General features: G+C 40.9%; 1 protein-coding gene across 12 annotated transcripts in view; it reads right to left on the bottom strand.

The window, feature by feature from the left end:
• Positions 1–20096, bottom strand: part of ADGRD1 (adhesion G protein-coupled receptor D1) — a 259978-nt gene that overhangs the window by 176915 nt on the left and 62967 nt on the right. For all 12 annotated transcript variants that reach the window (XM_044990191.1, XM_044990190.1, XM_044990192.1 and 9 more), the window contains one exon: positions 19846–19987. In XM_044990191.1, coding sequence (XP_044846126.1) covers positions 19846–19987 — 142 coding nt within the window. The remainder of the gene's footprint in view (positions 1–19845; positions 19988–20096) is intronic.

Genomic DNA, 20096 nt, shown 5'->3' with positions numbered 1-20096 from the left:
TTATTCTTACTTTTTTGTTTGTAGTTTAAACAGCCAAGTTATAAACATCTAAAATGTAGCTGCTACACCTCTGGAGTAATTTCATCTCATGACAGTTTTAATATGCATATCTGCTTTAACATTGTACAGAAAAATATATGGCTTTATAGTAGAAACCCTGACAGACCATTAACCATGGCACAGCTAGCTGGCACTGCCACAGCAATCCATCACTAAATGCAAAGCTGCTCCAAGAATCTAGTCCCAGATGAGGAACTTAAACAAGGAGAACTAAACTGAATTTAAAAAGTCAGAGTAGAGATGGGGGTGAGATTCTGCAACATCAGGCTAGATTTGATTGTGTTGGTCATCATCCCTATAATCTTCTCTTCTCCTTTGAGTGACAAATATTGAATCAAAGGTGGAGAGCAAAGTAACAAAATATTCCATGGTTCTGCAAAATAAGATAGCCATGGAATTCAGTTATGGGTTTATAAATCAGCAAGATTAGCTCAGTATTGATTGATCTGTGAATGCTGATGCATTGTCACTTGCAGGTAGGCCTGGAAAGAGAAACAACAGACGCTCTTCAATTCATGCTGATAATACTTGGTTCTAGTCGGTGGGGTCTATATTTCTTAAGAAGGAAATGAATGGGTATAATTCCTATTAGCTAAAGCGAGGCAGGTAGCTAAAAATTACTCACCTACCTAGAGAAAAGACTAAATCTCAGCATCTAAACTGTAAAATTCAAAAGTACAAACTTTACTTGCATGTATCTAAAAACATTCAGGCCAGTAGACAGACCCCTTCATTGTCCCTTAGCGCATTACTGTGACAACATCCGCTTCAAAGGGAGGGACATGTTGATACACAAAACACAAAGGATGTCATAATCACGAACTAATGACTGAGAACATCTGAAGGACCTGGTGCCTCCAAAAGTTGCTGATATGTCTTTTAATATGGAGATAAGCCCTTCTGTGAATTACAGCTCATCACAATGCAATCCCAGTCCTTACAACTGGCAATTCTGAATCCACTTAACAAAAAAATATCGATTTTCATTATGGTGTCTTTCTAAGGTTATTAAAATAGAGCCTCTGAGAAAAATGTAACTGTTAATAATATTAACAATACAGAATGATTGCTGTATTGTTAAGAAGTGTTGTATATCATCATAATGGCTGTCAGTAGTTTATGTTGCCCAGAAGCAGGAAAATTAGCTGAAACTATTTACATTTCTCACTTGAACTCAGTGGATTCTCCATGTAATTTATAGTAAAGATGTAACAAAATACAGCACTTTCTATTGATTCCTAAATTACAAGTTTTTTTTATTTCTTTAGCTTAATTGTTACACACCCTGCAGGGGTTACACTCTTAATTATGTTTTATTCAAGTGTCTGTAGCAAAGGCCACATGGGGAAAAATGATCCCCTAGCTCTGCAGATGTGGGCGAAAGCCATTGTTTTTCCAAGGTCAATACATCAGTTAGCCAACGCTTAGCTTGCCATAAAACTAAATTGGCTCCGCATTGATTTGTGTCCCTTGTGGTGTCTCTAATACATTTGAGCAAAGAACTGGCTTTCCCATAACTTTGTTTTTCATATTGGCAAATCAGGTTTGTTTAAAGTGGAGACATAAAGCTTTGCGGGCCATCCGAAAAGAGAATGAGAAGAAGGATCAGAGCCAGGTACTTTTAGGGACAGTCCTCCATTGGGGCTGATGCAGCACTGCCGTACTCCATTAACAGCTATGAGAGGAACTGTTCCTTAATCCTAACCTTGGCTCCCTGGAATGCAAAGGGATTACACAACCTTCTCCCACTAGTGATGTAGAGGGTAGCAGAGCCCTGGCTCTGTCTTCTCCCTGTGCTTCCCATCCCCTCTAGAGCAACAGGCAGCCATGAGGGTGCACTTAGGGAGCCTTCCTCACACCCTGGGACTGTATCTGTCCCAGGCCCTGCGTTAGAAAATGATATTGCTAGGAACACGTACAAATTCACAGATCGCAAGGCAGGATGGGACCACTGCGATCATTCTAGTCTGACCTCCTGTATAACACAGGGCACAGAAATTCCTCAACATAATTCCAAACTTTCAGAAAAACCATGCAGTCTTGATCTGAAAATTGCCAGTGATGGAGAATCCATCCATGACCCTCGGTGAGTTGCTCCAAGGGGTTAATAACCCTCACTGTTAAACATTTATACCTTATTTCTAGTCTGAATTTGTCTAGTTTCAACTTGCAGCCATTGGATCATGTTATATCTTTCTCTGCCAGGTTGAAGAGCCCTTCGTAAATATTATTTCCCCATGTAGATACAATTTGGGAGTTAGTTTAACTCTACTGCTACTCAGGATTCCCTTTTTGGCCATAGCATTGCACTGGGACCTCATGCTCAGCTTATTATCCCTGACAACTCGCAAATTGTTTTTAGTCACTGCTTCCTCCATCCTGCAGGTATGCCCCCCACTCTTTGTTCCTAGATGTATGCATTTACATTTAGCTGTATTAAAACATACATTCTTTGCTTGTGCCCAGCTTACCAAGGGATCCAGATGGCTTGTATCAGTGACCTGTCCTCTTCACTATTTACCACTCTGCCAATTTTTGCATCATCTCTAAACTTTCTCAGTGATGATCTTACATTTTCTTCAGATCATTGATAAAAATGATAAAGAGCACAGGGCCAAGAACCAATCCCTGTGGAACCCCACTAGATTTCCCCTTTATAATTACATTTTGAGACTCATCAGCTAGCTAACTTTTAATCCTTTTGATGTGTGCCATCTTTATTTTATGCCGTTCTAGTTTTTCAATCAAAACGTTGTGTGGTATCATGTCAAATACCTTACAGCTGTCTAAGTATATTACATCAAATGCTATTACCTTTATCAACCAAACTTGTTCACTCATAAAAAAATAAAAAAAGATATGTAGTTAGACAGGATCTATTTTCCATAAACCTATGTTGATTGGAATGAATTATATTACCCTCCTTTCATTCTTTATTAAAATACCTGCTTCTGGCAGAATAGATGAGGTGCCACATAAGCCCAATGGCTAAGAAAAGGTATTTTGCTGCCCATTTTGCAAGACTACAAAATTGACTATTTCTTAAAAGTAAAGTATCCCTAAAGTGCTGCTCTAATTAACTGGCTAGAACAGAACCTTCTGCCAGCCAGAATGCAATGTGCTCTACAATTTTTGTCATTAGTCAGGGATCAGTGAAGCACATCACACTCCAGTTCCACCTCCTTCATTATCAAACTACCTTTTGGCCTCACCAACCTCTTTATGCCCCCTACAGTCAATAGGGCTGGCTTCACACCATCCCATAACTCCCCCAGGCTAAGGGAATATTCGACTGCCATATTAGGACAGATTTAATGTCATTTTGCACCACCCTGGTGGCAGAGAATGACCTTAGTCGAGCCAAAGATCTGGCTTAATGTCGCATCGCCATATAGAAGTCACATAATTTCAGTGTAGTTCTGGAATAGAACTGCACTGTGTGAACTCTTCCGTTAGACACACCACGTGTGTTTTCATTCCTGACATTCATCTCTTGTGATTTTCTACCATCTGCTGTAATTTCTTGGATCAGGTAAGTGAAATGTTGCTTTTCTCTGATCGCTACTGCTGGGAACAGCATCTTCTTGCCAGGATCAGGGTTTTCTTGATGCTGATCATTTTATAAAATGGATTGCTGATTCAGACACACAAAAAACTGGACATATTGGTAGCAAGGGGTTAAGATTAAATCTTCGAGTTCAAACTGCTACCAGCCTTCGTGTGGTGCCATATACATTGAAGCTGACAGAGCTGACTGTTTTAACTTCAGTTTTGCCATGCGTTGAGAGCAGTGGCCATCCCTAAAAATAATTGTTTGATCTTGATGTTTCTCATTTAGTTGTTCCTGGATAGTAGATTTTATAGTACTGCACGCCATTCGTGTCCACTTTGTTTCTCCCCTCAAAGGACATAGATTAGAAGCATCTTTGCAGGTGAACAAACAAGTTTATTTTATAACAAATACTGCAACCCACTGTAAAAAAGTAACTCTCTTTAAAGGGGCTGGAAGAAAGACTGAAAACTAATGTAGAGAGTTTTGAAGAACACTACGCCGAACTCTGACGTTCTTACTCATTTTTAATTAGCCTTTATGACGAAGTCAAATGGGATTTTGCCTCAGTAAGCTCTGAATAAAATACAGAGGATCTAATTCTCCTCTCTCTTACACCCAGGAAACACCACTGAAACTCAACAGAACTGTACCCAATTTACATCAATGTAAGGGAGAGAAGAATCATGTCTTACGTCAGGTCCTCAAGATTTACCCTACTTTATGGCTTGCCTAGTAATATATCTCCTAAACTTTACCAATCCAGTCTGCTATTCATACACTGATGCCTCACAATGACTGCAGAAATTATCAGCTACCATGGAGAATTAGCATGAGCTTTTGTGCAATTTATGTACAAATTGTTTTCCATTTTATTTTGATTTGGCCAGGAATCCTGCATGAAGTTTCTCTCGGATGGTAATAATTACAGCACCATTACCGAATGTAGTTTACTTTACACACTTTATACTTTTTTAGTGCTGGTGAAAGGTCCCAGGTTGACAGTCACAGAGACTCAAGTCCTCTAATTGATAAGAGTCAGTGACAGTATCAGTTTCTTCATGCAACCGTGCCAATGTGTAATACCTCTAACTGGGAGAGACCAAACTAGAGGTGGAAAAAGGTCATTCTGTTTCCAACAGAGAGATGAGAGAAATCTTTTGGCCAAATTTAGAACTCACTCAAAAAAATCAATGATTCCAAATTTAGGATAGCTCTCAAATTTTGTGGTTCAAATTCAGTTTGCCTTTGGCAAGGAGTTCTACAAATACAGTATGTCAGACAAAAAAGAAGGATCAGGTGTGAGGGTCTGCTGCTCAGTGGAGAAGTTGAGCTGGTAACAGAAGATAAGAAAGCAGAGTTGCTCGATGCCTACTTTACTTTTTGTGTGAAAACTGAAGCAACGTGTGACCAGACACTTGCAAAAGTTATCATAGTCAATAAAGGGGAAAGGATGCAGATCAGGATAAGTAAAGAACACATCAGAGATCTTCTGACTAATCTGAATGAATTCAAGTCAGTGGGGCCTGATGCTATTAATCCCAGAAGGAATTAGCTGAAAAAAAATCTGAGAGCCACTGGCAAGAATATTTGCAAACTCAAGGATGACAGGAGAGGTCCCGGAAGACTGCAGAAGAGCTAATGTCGTGCCCATCTTTAAAAATGGGGGAAAGGACGAGCCAGGGAACTATAGACCTGCCAACCTGACCTCAACACCTAGGAAGGTACCAGAGCAATGTATAAAACATTCAATTTCTAAATACCTGGAGGATGAAGGGGTGATCACTAGCAGCCAGTATGGATTTACCAAGAACAAATCATGCCAAAACAGCTTGATTTCCTTCTTTGACAAGGTAACTGGTTTGATGGGTGGGGGAAATGCAGTGGACACAATATACCTGAACTTTAGCAAGGCTTTTGGCACAGTCCCACATGACAGTCTCATCAGTAAGCTGGAGAAATGCAGACTTGGTAAAACTACCATTAAGTGGATACATAATTGGTTACACAACCGCAAAAGAAAGAAAGAATAACTATTAATGGAATGATGTCAGATTGGAAGGAGGTCTCAAGGAATCTGTTCTGGGTCTGGTGTTATTTAACATCTTTATTAATTACCTGGATGTAGGAATAGAGAGCGTACTGATCAGATTTGCAGATGACACAAAGCTAGGGGGGATTGCAAACATTTTGGAGGATAGAGCTAAAATTCAGAGGGATCTTGATAAAATGGAGAACTGGGCTATAGACAACAAAATTAATGTAATCAAAGACAAATGTAAGCTGCTACGCTTAGGGAAGAAAAACCAAATGCACAAATACAGAATGGGGGATAAGTGGCTTGGAAGCAGCACCGCTGAGAAGGATTTGGGAGCAGTGGTGGGTCACAAACTCTGCACGAGTCAACAATGCGATGCTGCTGCAAAAAAAAGCAAATGCAAATTTGGGTTGCATTAACAGAGGCATAGCATGCAAGTCATGGGAGAGGATAGTACTGCTCTCTTCAGCACTGATTAGGCCTCAGCTGGAATACTGTGTCCAATTTTGATCACCACTGTATAGAAAAAGATGTATAGAAACGAGAAAGGATCCAGAGATGAGCAACAAAGATGATTAAAGAGATGGAACACAAGCCATATGAGCAAAGGCTGAAGGATCTGTGTATGTTTAGTTTGGAAATGAGGAGATTAAGGGAGGGCATGATAGGGGTCTTCAAATTCTTGAAAGGCTGCCATAAAAATTATTCTCTTTTGCCCATAGAGGGCAGGACAAGAGGCAATGGGTTCAAACTACAGCATAGCAGATTTAGATTAAATCTCAGGAAAATCTTCTTAACTGTAAGAACAGTAGGACAATGGAACAAATTGCCTAGGGAATTTGTGGAAACTCCTTCCACTGGAGGTTTTCAAAGAGAGTCTGGATAGCCATCTGTCTTTAGATACAAGAAATCCTGTATCTTAGCAGGGGGTTAGACTAGATGACTCTTGCAATGCCTTTTAACCATATGGTTCTATGATTCTATGACAGTGAGATAGACAAGTGGCACTACTGAGTCATCGCATGATGACATTTAAAGGTGGAGGAGCCACATGAGTTGGGCACTTCAATCCTGAATAAAATGAAAGTTATGGCTGCTGTATACTTCTTTTGATTTCATTCAGCTGGCCTTCCCAAGAATTGCTTGCACAACAAGGTTTTCTGAGTTGCTTTTGTAGCATGGGCTTCCACCCATTAAGAAAAATGTTTTTTTATTTTAAACGAAAAATTGTTTGAACTGAGGTGGAAAATGCTTCATTCAAAAATGTTGTGTGCATTCCAAAGCTTTTCCAAACAATCCTAGTAGTTTTGCAAAGCCTAAAGGATTACCATCTGCCCCCAGCCTTCTACTCTATGTCCATTTAATATTTAGAGCCAGAACGGAATAGGTCACCATAGCGCTCTTGAAGTCAACGGATCATCTTACACAAATGGAGTCGTGATGCTCAACACCAGCTGAGAAACTGGCCCTGGACTTTCTACTAAGATTGCCAGCGTGTGTCAATTCATAGCAGTTGCAGTGGCGGGTTTGTTGTAGGCACCAGTCTCCTAGGAGCTAGCCTGATTCCACCAACGCAAGTCAAATAAGCCACAAACAAGTCATCAGGCGATCATATTTTCAGTCATAACCAACCTTGGCTAGATGCAAACCAGCGGATCTTGCAGTTCATTTCCCTGTATTATCCTTTCTCTCAATTGTATATATTTTCCTTGATAGCCAAGAAATGTTCAGGTTTCTAAATTAATCTCTTTAGGGTTTGTCTACACAGCAAAGAAAAACCTGTGGCTGGCCCATGCCTGCCAACTCAGGTTCATGGGGTTCGGGTGGCAGGGCTGTTTCATTGCTGTGTAGACTTCCAGGCTTGGGCTGGAACCCAAACTCTAGAACCTGTGGGATGGGAGACCAGCAAGGGGTTTCCTTTGTTTTGTAGACCTATCCTTAAGCAACAACCTCTTTGGAAATAGAACCTCAATTCCCCCAGTATCTTGACTCATCAGACAGTTATAATATTATGCTGTTGAAAAGTTTAGAGGAAAATCCAGTTTTGTATTAAATATTCTACATTTACAGACTGTACTAACTGCCAGAGCTGATGGAATCGATCAACATTGTTTTCTGGCACAACAGCCCCTGCTTGTTAGTTTGTCAGATGATGAAGATTTGCTCTGCAAAAGGGAAAAAAAATTCTGTATATGTGGAGAAAGCTCAGATAGCTTCTTGTGTGGGTGTATTTTGACTGGCAGACTGTGCAAGGAAAGAAAAAAAACTGATTCAGTAGAATAAATTAATTTTTTTTAATAAGAAACTCAAAAGCTCACCAGCAGTGAAGGAGCTAAATAATAGAACTGCAACAGAACGGCATGAGAATGTCTGGTGACGCAAGCCAAGCTTAGCAAAACATTTATTTCCAGTGTCTATTCCCCCATGAATCTTGTTTGAAGCAGTGGGAGTGAAAGGAAGATCACTAAAAGAGAACCCCTTACATTTAGTGTTTAGAATGATACAGCACTGTAAGAAACAGACAGGGCTGAGCAAAACCCCACAGATTTAAATAGCCCCAAACCCTCCATCACAGGCCTGTCTCTTATAAGACATGCTTTTCACAAACAGCTATTAAATCATCTTATGAAAGTGGATAAGTATCATGATCTCCATTTCACAGATAGGGAAACTGAGGCACAGAGCAGTGAAGTGACTTGCCCAAGGTTGTACAGTGAGATAATGGCTGTGCCAGGCACAGAACTCTGGTTTGCCAGCTACCAGTCCTGAATGGGACTCAGATGCCCCAAAATGAGTGAGAATGAGGGGACAGATTGTGTGGGGTGGGGGGAAATGTATTTAAGTTACTCACATTTGTGAGTTCAGAGAAAGTTCAATTTGAGTTCTGGGAAAAGGTTTGGACATTATTTCATCCCAAACAGTTGACCCATGCCTGAGCCTGCTAATCCAAATACTTCCATGAGAGAAAAAAGTAAAAGAGCATGAAAAAAAAGTTATAATAGAACACTGGTTTCAGGGCAGTGTTCAGCACACAAGAAACAGTCTTTGATATTAGAACACTGACAATTAAAACAATTTGGTATAATACTCCTGTAAGTACAATCATTGTAGACATCTTGCCCATAAAGATCCTGGTGCTGGTAACAAGAGCTGGCCAAGAATTTTTTTCCCCTTTTTTGGATGAAAATGGACCATTTTTAATGAAAATTTCTGCCCACTGCCAGCCATTTGACCCCCCTTCCCCTCCTGCCCACCATTCAACGCCCTGCCCTCCATTCAATTCCCTTGCCCCTGTATCCCATACAGCTCTTCAGCGTAGAAGCAGGATTTTGCCCAGTTCCTCTACAGGAGGGAATGGGTACTTTATAGTTAAGAATCTCCAGTGCTCCTATCTGGTTGCTGCAGACTGGCTTGGCGTTGGCCTCCATTCTCTCATGTGAAAATGCTTTGCTTTCAAACAGAAAAAGAAAGACACCCACTTCCAAAGAACTCTCTCAGAAATGTGGGTGCAATTTTCAAATAAACTTGGAAGTTTTAATTACTGTCTGCTTTTTGCATATTAATCATTCCATTCGGCCTTAGTTCAAAAGGCTCTATTTATTGCAAAGATTAACTACTATAACTGTACCCTAAAATAGGTGCATTTTATTTCCCTCCTTGCTCTTTTTCTATATCTCAGCGAGCGGCATTTTTTTCCCTATACTGGAAAGCAAAGATAAAAGCCCTTCAGTAACCTTTCCGGTATCACTAAAATAAATACAGTGGGCTTGATTCCTTCTATTAGCCCAGTTTTACAGGGCTGTGACCCAACAGACTTCAATGGTATTAGTACGGATCCAAATCAGAGTAAATGGAATAAAGAATCCAGTCCCACAGTTGAACCTTTAGTGAGAACTGTTGGTCATGCTACCTTTTTCTCCTTATTTTTCTACTCCACTTTGCTTTCTGTTATGTGGGGAACATGCTGTAGAACCAACGTGCAGCTATAACAATGTCATTGGCAGCCAGTTTTTATATCCTTACTCTAACCATTATGATTACTCGCAGAGTTACATAAATACCTTGGGTTTTATCCTTTAAAACGGGATGTATACTTAAAAAAAATAACTAAAGTTAAAGGTCATTGTGAGTATTTGCAGCTGACTTCTGATATTCTTGCCCATATTGAATTGTACCTTAATTCCATGAGTTGCCCTATGGAAGTCAATGGGACCACTCCTGGAACAAAGTGCTACGTAACAGGAGTGAGATCAGTGGAAGCTAGTCCTTGGTTGGTACAGCCTGAAAGCTTGACGAGAGACACTACAACCATTTACTTGGGTAAATTCAGAGCAATTCCACTGACGTTACACTAGTGCAAATGAGAACAGAATTTGTCCCATTGTCTTTACATATGCATCGTTAGAAAGCACAATCCATTCATCCATCCCTTAAAAACGGGCATGCATGCTAATTAATTTCCACAGAAAAGTCAGGAGAGATACTATTCCCAGGGCCACGCTCTCTTCAAGGCAAGTGCTCTTTTTATTGAGTTAAAAGCATATCAGCTAGCTCAGTCCAACAGAGTCTCTTGCATCTTTTATCCACAATTCTTTGCCATGGCTCTCTCTAGGGGTAAGCAGTCACTATAGTTCTAGCTGTTCAATTTCTTTGCTTCCAAAGATTACTCACGGGATTTTGATTCTATATGAAAAGATAAGCAGAGGTGTTTGGGTCAGTTCAAAGTTATCCATTGCTCAATGGTCCAGAGCTTTCTGGTGTGTTCACATCCAGAGCAGAAAAATAGAAGCCCATGGAAAATGGCAGAGCAGACAACCAGTACATATCTCCATTGCCTAGATCCCGTATTGCAGCTTGATTGAATTCGCCTGAAAACATTTTACATCTAGTCTGACTTTATTATGTATTTTAAATAGAAATAATCATAGTCTCAAATTGACTATAAGCAAGTCATCTTATCCAAAATAAAAGCAAAAAGAAAGTTGCATATGTACACTGAACCTAAAATGTTTTAATTAGAGCTGGTTGAAATTTTTCTATTGAAAAATCTTCCCATTAGAAAATATAGTTTTCACTGAATTTCATGTTTTCTGTGGGGAAAATGTTGACGTCAATAATAATTTTCAATTTACTGATCACACCTGACCCCCCAACTGCCAGCCCATCCCCTCCAGACTCTCAGCCCAGCCCCCCCTCCTTGCCACGCCCCCCCTGCACCCTACATTCCCCGCCTGGCCCGCAGAAACCCCCTCACCTTTCCAGATGCGCTCCTCATGCACACAGTGGCAACACCTCTACCGCCCAGATATGGTGGTGTTCAAACAGCTGGAGCGGGGCCAGCGGATGCCTGGGTACCAGAGTCTATGGGGGCCAGATACGGAGCAGCAGATGCAGGCTGGGCCCTGGCATGGAGCCTGGTGAATCATTGCACTTGTGGCTGAAGTCCTGGCAGCCTTTGCGTTGCTACCAGGACAAGGCCCAAGCCACCCAGCATCTGAGCCACGGTTGCAGTTGTGATCTTACCCATACCGGGGGGTGAGGAGCAGCCAGGGAGTGGGTCGGAGCACTTCCCTGACAGCATGGCTGGGGACCACTTCCTGCTCCTCAAAGCACCAGCTGGCAGCTACGCCTCATCCCCAGCCAACACCTCCAGTCTGCCATTCTCAGAAATCTGCTGCCCAAAGCAGCTGCCTAGTCTGCCTATAGCTAGAGTAGCCTGTGCTCACCACCATGGTATTTGAGCACCTCCCGATGACTAACAGATTTCATCCTCAACACACTCGTCTTATTGCCGTTTTGCAGATGAGGAACTGAGGCACAGGGTAGATTAAGTGATTTACCCACGATCAGAGGAACTCTGTAACAGAGCTAGGAATTTAACCCAGGCCTCCTAACTCCCAGTACAGTGCTTCATCCACTAAACCAGATTTTCAATGCCTTCTGCTCCCACTGATTGCCTTGTGTGACTCCACTGGAGGTCGTGACCAACTGACTGAGAAATACTGCTCTAGATTGTCCCTCCTATTCATATCCCATGACCAGGCACCCGTCCCACTAAGCTATTGCACCACCACCACAAAAATCCTTTACGTTTTGAGCCAATTTACTCCTGTAAAACTCTCATTCATGCAAATGAATAAACTCGTTCTTCATATTAAACACTGGCAATTCGGCCTTGCGTTATGCAGCATATTTTTCTGACATTTACAAAAAAGTGACACAGACTGAATTTCTTCGCATAGCTTCTAGAATCACACCAGCATCTTTTGCAAGTGGTTAACACATATCAGTAGGTATACAGAAATACTAGCCACCAAATATATGGAGTTTAGATTCCAGAAAGACCACATCAAGAGATCAGACTGGATGATGTTTGGTTTTAATTTGAGAAGCACTGAATATCCAGTTATTTAGTTCTGAATATGGGCCACATTGTGAGTCAGGCTACATGTCCAGGCAGGGTAGAAAGAGGGAACAAGAACCTTGGATGGAGGCCTGTACAAGCAAGTGGAGCTACTCCCCTGTTCACTCCAGGTGGGCAGAGAGTTGGCAGAGTTTGGACTCCACCCCCTCAATTGCTGCCCAGAATAGCTGAGCCAGTGCATGGGTGGAGGCAGGCACTAGTTTACTAGTGGTACAGACAACAATAAATTACTACTACTGGGAACAAGGAAGAAGCAAGTGAGAGTCTCTGTGTCACATCCAAGGCTATCCCAGGGATGCTGCAACTTACACACCTTTCCTCTGCCCAAGGCTGTGCCTAAAGGCAGGGCCAGCTCCAGGGGTTTTGCCACCCCAAGCAGCAAAAAAAACCCAAAACCCCGCAATCACAATCTGCGGCACTACCGCCGTCACTTCATTATTCGGCGGCAATTCAGCAGCAGGTCCTTCGCTCGGAGAGGGAGTGAGGGACCCGCCGCCGAATTGCCACCGAAGAGCCGGACGTGCTGCCCCTCTTCATTGGCCACCCCTAGCACCTCCTTGCTGAGCTGGTGCCTGGAGCCGGCTCTGCCTAAAGGCACAATCTAGACCTATAATCCTCCACAGTAGAGTATATTTAACAGACCTTAAGGATACACTCAAAACTAGTCAGCTATCCCCTATTTTTAGTTAAAGTCTCAAACATTTTTTTTTAAAAAAAAAACCGACTGTATTGACAGTTGAATCTATAGATCACTGTTTCCAGTTGGATTTCAGACATCACTGATAGAAGAACGGGACAAAGTTCCAATGTTAATGTATTTTATTTTGCGTGCAACCAAACTCTAGGGATGCCACAGCTCCCCTGCCTGGGAAAGCAGAAAGTTTCCCTGTCAAATAAAGAAAACTCAGTTGTGGACCAATCAGAAGAGGGGAAACAATAGATCCTGATTTCTGCTCTATACGTAGAGTAAGGCCGAGAGTGTCAAAGTTGCCTAAGGGGTTTGAAACCCATCACCCATTAGAAATGAATGGGAACTGGTCATCCAAATACCCTAAGCGACTTTTTAAATCCAGCTGGAAATCCCAGTTATTAAGTTACAAAAAGATCTTCTCTCTCGTCCTGCAAAACTACAATGTTTTGCCCACAAAAGTTTTAAACTGTTCTGGGACTCCTTTTGAAGCTTGTACCCAAGGTTTTTTTTTTTTCCTAATGAGGCAGAAGGGGCACTAAAACTTAGGGTACGTCTACACTTACCTGCCGGTTCGACGCGGAGAGTTCGACTTTTTGGAGTTCGAACTATCGCGTCTAGATCAGACGCGATAGTTCGAACTCCGGAAGCGCCACGGTCGACTCCGGTACTCCACCTCGGCAGAAGGAGTTGGCGGAGTCGACGGGGGAGCCGTGGAGTTCGACCCCGCCGCGTGTGGACGGGTGAGTTGTTCGAATTAGGGTACTTCGAATTCAGCTACGCTATTCACGTAGCTGAATTTGCGTACCCTAATTCGAACCCCCTTCTTAGTGAAGACCAGGCCTTAGAAAGTTGGCCTTAAACTTATTCACACACTGAGTGAAAAATTATGCATTTATCACACTGGAAGCAGCAGCACACTTTGAACAATAGAAGCATCAAAGTTTCATGTGTCCACACATTTCCTCCAAGTTTGGATGAGTTTTTAAGGGAAGCCTTGAGTAGAGTTGTATGATTCTTGCCAGGTTTGGTTCACAATGGGTTTTTAATCAATTGTAGTTCATGTCATTTAACCCTGAGACTCAGGTTCAGCTGAATTTAATATTGTGAAGGGGAAATCTAAGACAAACACAGTTCATATAGTTAAGATCTGCATTATTGCACCTGGATTTGTAAGGTTTTTCCATGGCTACTTTGACCCTGGAGGACCTACCATGTGATCACCAGTCACAACTATTATAATAAAAACAAAACAATGAATCCACAAGAGAAAGAAAAACTGTGCACGTCCAAAGATAGGAAAAAAGTTTGCTTTCAATTTCACTACAAGCTTCACAGGATCAAAATGTTTTTGCACAAAACTTCATTGTCATAGCTAGCAGAGTTAAACATCATTTTAGTTGCAAGAGGTTCACATAACTAAGCTCTCGGGAGCCTGATTAGCTAGTTTTGAGCTGCTGTTATATCAAATACAAAAGCAGCTCAAAAACCATCCTAACTAGAAATTTCCTGGAGGTTCAAGGACAGAACCAGTGGTTGTGTCTCACAGCTTTGTTAGTTACAGTATAGTGAAAATGGTTGCTTGCTCAGAAGACTAACAAAGCGAGAGAGTGGGATGCAGCAATAAACTAGTCTTTGTTTTGGAACTGTGTTGTCAGCATTGTTCATTGCAATGACAGGGACATCATAACATGGTGGGGGGAAGGCAATGTTAACAAGAGGTATACAGGACACCCGTGAGCAGGGGACACCACTAAAGGGGGAGAGAAACCCCATGGTTTACTGTCCAGTTAGGAAATTTTTCTCCAGCTGGAAATTTCTGAAAAACTTCAAGTAACGTAGACAAGCAGGTGGATTTTATTCACCGGATTCACTTGGCACCAGATGTTTCCTCCCATATTAGCCAGCTAGGAGGCAGTGGCATTGGAACAATTTTTATAGTGGGGGTGTTGAACGCCATTGAGCAAAACTGTAAACCCTGTATATGACAGAAACCATTTCAAGCCGGGGGTGCTGCCACTCCCCCAGCATCCCTAGTTCCAACACCCCTGCTAGGAGATGAGAAATTTTGATCCAGACTTTTTGAGAAGAGAGAGGAGTCACCTGTTCACCCTGCTTTCTCTTTGCTCATTCTTGACAAATTCCCACAATGTTTACCATGTGAAGATAAATGCCAGAAAATCTCCAGTGAAGAAACCTTCCTGACCAGGTCCTTTTCTCACCAGGTGGACAAATGTGGAGGACATCTTTGTGTGACTGCAATGCTGACAGAGTGTTTTTAATTGCCATGATGGAGAGTAAAGCTTCCAGGGAAGTCTAAGCTAAGGGCCAAATTTCCAGGAACAGTTAAGAGCCAAATATAGCAGTGGTGTCAATTTACACATAGGGTCCAAACTGGTGAAAAAATGGGTAATATCCCTTCCCTCCACCTCTAATCTCTTCTTCTTCCCCTATTTTCTTATTTCTCCATTCTCCTTTTTTCTTGCCTGCATTTAAATCCAAGATACAGGCCTTCCCCAACAGAACAAAGTACTCAGGTCCAAATCTTAATAGGTGACAACCTTAATTCAAATTAGACACGACAGTTCTAATTTAGTTACTGAAGAGAACTACAGCAAAATTAATACTCTATCATTAAAAGAAATCAAGAGGCATGAGAGCAGTTGCTATACTTCAGAATATGCAGTGATAGGGTCACGCAGAGGGCAAGTATTTGAAACTGGTTTTGTTATTTTACGGGTTTTGGCGCTCGGAATATCACGTATGATGTTGGGGTAATGAGGAATGACATGCATAATCTCTCTTCTCAGTTTGGGCTGTGCCCAATGTTCAAATTTACTCAGAACTTCAAATCTGAACCCCACCCAAACCAAACTATTATATTCTTTCCAGCCCTGTCTCCCTTTGGGTTTCATTGAATCTATAATAAGGAATTCTCTTTGGAAGCCAAGACTGAAACCCATGGAGGCAACTGGACTGATCTCTGTCTTTTTTCAACAACCATATGAACAGATAGATTTTGAAAATGATGGTATAAAGGCATTTTGCAAAACTTACAACATATGGATTGAATAAGGTAAAAGCATTATAGTAGGGTCAGACAAATATGCTCCATTGGATTGTCTGGGATTGGGAATGGGTCAGTTTACAACAAATATGTAAACATTTTCATACTTGCCTCAAATCTAAAGAAGTCATGAGGAGTAAGGATTGTTTTGGGATCTGATATTTCTACACTGATATTCCCCCGCAGTCATCTTCAGAGCTAATGCATCATGAGAATACCCGACCTGCCATTCACAGCTCCGCTAGAAGCCTTTCAGGGGTCACTCAACAGCATTCTGATCCCTGGTTAAATTTGCCATACTGAAAGATAAAACTAACCAACAGCTTTTTTGTTTGCAAACTGTGTAAATTTGATATAGTATTAAGAGTCAATCCCAAACAATCCAATGGAGCAGATTTCTCTCTCCCAGCTGTAATACACTGAAAAATCTCTCTGTCTCTTTTTGACAAGCTTATGAACAATCAAGAGATCAGTCTAGTTGCCTCCAGGGGTACACTCCATGAAACTGACAATTAGACCTGTGTGAGTAATTGATTTTTTAGTTTGGTGGCTGAACCAAAAAAAACAAACAAAAAACAGAAAAAATTGATTTGGGGTTCACAGAAAAACAAATTTTTGCTTCAATGTTTTCATTGAAGTTGGAAAAAAATTAGTTTGGGGTCCAATCATAGAATCCTGTGGCAGGACCAAGTAAACCTAGACCATCCCTGACAGGTGTTTGTCTAACTGGTTTTTAAAAGCCACCAGTGATGGGGATTCCACAACCTCCTTTGGAAGTCTATTCCAGAGACTAACTACCCTTATAGTTACAAAGTATTTCCTAATATCTAACCTAAATCTCTCTCTTGCTACCGATTAAGCCCATTACTGTTTGTTCTACCTTCAGTGGACATGGAGAACAATTGACCCCTGTCCTCTTTATAACATATTTAACATATCTGAAGACTTATCAGGTCCTCCACTGAATCTTAAGATTAAACATGCCCAGTTTTTTTTCATCTTTCCTCATAAGTCAGGTTTTCTAAACTTTTTATCATTTTTGTTGCTCTCCTCTGGACTCTCTCCAGTTTGTTCACATCGTTCCTAAAGTGTGGTGCCCAGAATTGGACACACTACTCCAGCTGAGGCCTCGCCAGTGCCATGTAGAGCAGGATACATCACCTCCCACATCTTACATACAACACTCCTGTTAATACATCCCAGAACGACATTAGTCTTTTTTGCAACTGCATCACACTGTTGACTCATATTCAATTTGTGTTCCATTATAACCCTCAAATCCTTTTCAGCAGTACTACCACCTACACCACCAGCAGTACTTCCCCATTTTGTAGTTGGGCATTTGATTTTTTTCCTTCCTACGTGTAGTACTTTGCACTTATCTTTACTGAATTTCATCTTGTTGATTTAAAACCAATTCTCCAATTTGTCAAGGTTGTTTTGAATTCTAATCCTGTTCTCCAAAGTGCCTGCAACCTCTCCCAGCTTGGTGTCATCCACAGATTTTATAACTATACTCTCCACTCCATTATGCACTCCAGTGAAAATATTAAATAGTAATGGAACCAGGACTGATCCCTGCAGGACTCCTCTACATACAGCCTCCCAGTTTGACAGCAAACCATTGATAACTACTCTTTGAGTATGTTTTTTCAACCAGTTGTGTATCCACCTTATAGTAATTTCATCCAGACAAGTGTGTCATGTGGCACTGTATCAAAAGCCTTACTGAAAACAAAATAGATCACGTCTACTTATTTCTTCCTATCCACTAGGCCATTAAGTGTGTCAAAGGAGGAAATTAGGTTGGTTTGGCATGATTTATTTTTGACAAATCCATGTTGGGTATTACTTAGAACCCTATTAACATCTAGGTGCTTACAAATGATTGCTTAGTAATTTGAAATGCTTAATTTTGTTTTGGGGTACCTTTTTTAAAATAAAAATAAAATCATGGTAAAACTCAAACCTAAAATGCACTTTGAAATGAATTAAAAGAAAAACAAAAACAAAACACTGCATTTCAAAATTTTCAAAAATTAAATGTTTTGATTTTTTTTTAAATCAAAACTATTTGGTGAATACAAGCCATATTCACAAAATGTTTCAGTTGACCTGAATCTGCATTTCTCAGCTGAAAAAAGTTTTGGATGAAGAATTTCTCCCAGCTCTACTGATGAATTTTAGAAACCTTCTCATTCTTCATGCATCATTCTTGGTACTAAGATCTAGCAATGAAAGTCTTTGAGCAACTCCCAGACATGATATCGAGGCATAAAATCAAATTCTCAGTCTTTCACTTTTAACTATAGCACCTCTGGATCTGGAACTTTCTTCCTTATTTCATCCAAAACAGCAGATGAGGCATGTTTCTATCATTAATAAAAAGAAACCCCCTCTGTCCTCTAACTTCCAAAATTGACACATGCCTGAGTTTAGGCCTGTAGCTCAAAACAGTTGAACATACTGTTATAATTTGCCAAACAGACAAGACACTAAAACTCCTCAGACTTCATTCCCATGTGTGACAAAGATTTCCGAACACAGTGTTACACACAAAGTACAAACCAGTACTCCTTTCATTCCAGCAGTTCCCAGCATCCAAATTGCCAGCAATGAATTTTGCGCTACAGAAGCTGACTCACAGTGCTAAGGTGTTTAACCTATCCTTGTAATGGAAAGCTGTACAGCCAATAGGTGATAAGCATTAAAATAGAGGTCAGTGCCATGCTCAGGAAAACTGCAGATACAAAAAATATGCATGTGCTTAATGAGGTTTTGGTAAAATATCTCCTATTACCTCACTGCTACTTGCCTATATATATATATATATATATATATATATATATATATATATATGTGTGTGTGTGTGTGTGTGTGTGTGTGCGCGCGCACTAACACTGTCTTATGTGTATGCTTGCGCCTTCTGCCTGAAATAATCACTGACATGAGAGTTCACTAAACGGTGTATTAGATTAGATATTGGATTAGATATTCATACACTCTGTATTCTGGGTTAACTGAGTTAACAGTCAAACCAGAGAAGGAAACAAATGATAAAGGAAACAATTCTATCCATGCACCAGGATCTTGGTCCTCCCCCAGGACTGACAAATGGAATACAGAAAAAAGTACAGGGCAAGTTAATGGGCTCTTTGTGAATCGTCATATTAAAGTATCAGGGGTATCTCAATGAAAGAAGCAAGACATATTTCTTTAAATCCAACAGCCAGAGCCTTCACCCCAGAAGTGCCTGTCTCTCAGAGGCCACTGGGGACATCATTCAGAACTTTCTGTTCAGAAACACACAACAAAAAACAAACAAACAACAAAATAACTTTCAGATTCATGTGCTTAGACTTTTTCTCTCTAGCTCCATGCACCTACAACAGAGCAACTGGGGGAGGGGAAAACTTACATTTATGGCTGGCTGGCAAATGTTCATTTAAAGGAAGCCTCAATAAAAAAAATGCGGGAAAATGGAAATTTTCACCTTTTTTCATTTTCCACCTCTCTCTAACAACAATATTATTCAATGCTTTCTTGAGTAGGTCAGTGCTCACTGCATTTTTCACACTAACTCCTCTGCCTTCAGAACAAACTGCTCTACATTGCCACCGCGAAAGAAAGAAACAACAAACCCACCCACTGGATCATCACAAAGATACCCCTTTCTCAATGGAGTATGCAGTGATTCATATCATATGGCACTTGTTGTAAGTTACATACATACATAAAAACAGAATATATCCCAAAGGATCAAAATCAATATTTGTTACCTAACCTTCTTATTAACGGGGTCATTGTCAGTCTTTTGTGGCACTATACAAATAGACACAGTCCCTGAAATATGGCAGTTGGGAAAAATGCAAACTAAATTTTGCAATCATAGCTATCAGCTGAGTCATCACCAACATAGCCATATCAACATCAATGAAGAGAAACCTCCACAAATGCAAAAAGACTGGAACAATTAGTCATGGTAAGAGTGTAAACTGGAAATTTCATTTTCACTTACCAATTTATGGGTGAGCCGAATGGTAATAAGAGGAGATCCTGACAGATTATGAGACAAGGTTGGTGGTGGCTCCACCTTCAGGGAAATAATATAGCTCATTGCAGAGATCGTGTAGCCTTTATAAGCAGCAGCCTCAGCGATCCTTGGAAAGGAAGAGCAAAAAATATCAGGAAGTGGGCAAAACAGCATTTTAGCATTTGCAATTCATACTATTATGGGCTGATCTAAGTTCGGGCAGGAGAAAGTTACTC

The sequence above is a fragment of the Mauremys mutica genome, chromosome 16, assembly GCF_020497125.1.
Source record: "Mauremys mutica isolate MM-2020 ecotype Southern chromosome 16, ASM2049712v1, whole genome shotgun sequence".
NCBI lineage: Eukaryota > Metazoa > Chordata > Testudines > Geoemydidae > Mauremys > Mauremys mutica.
The sequence above is the reverse complement of the archived record's forward strand: the minus strand, read 5'-3'. Positions and strand labels throughout refer to the sequence as shown.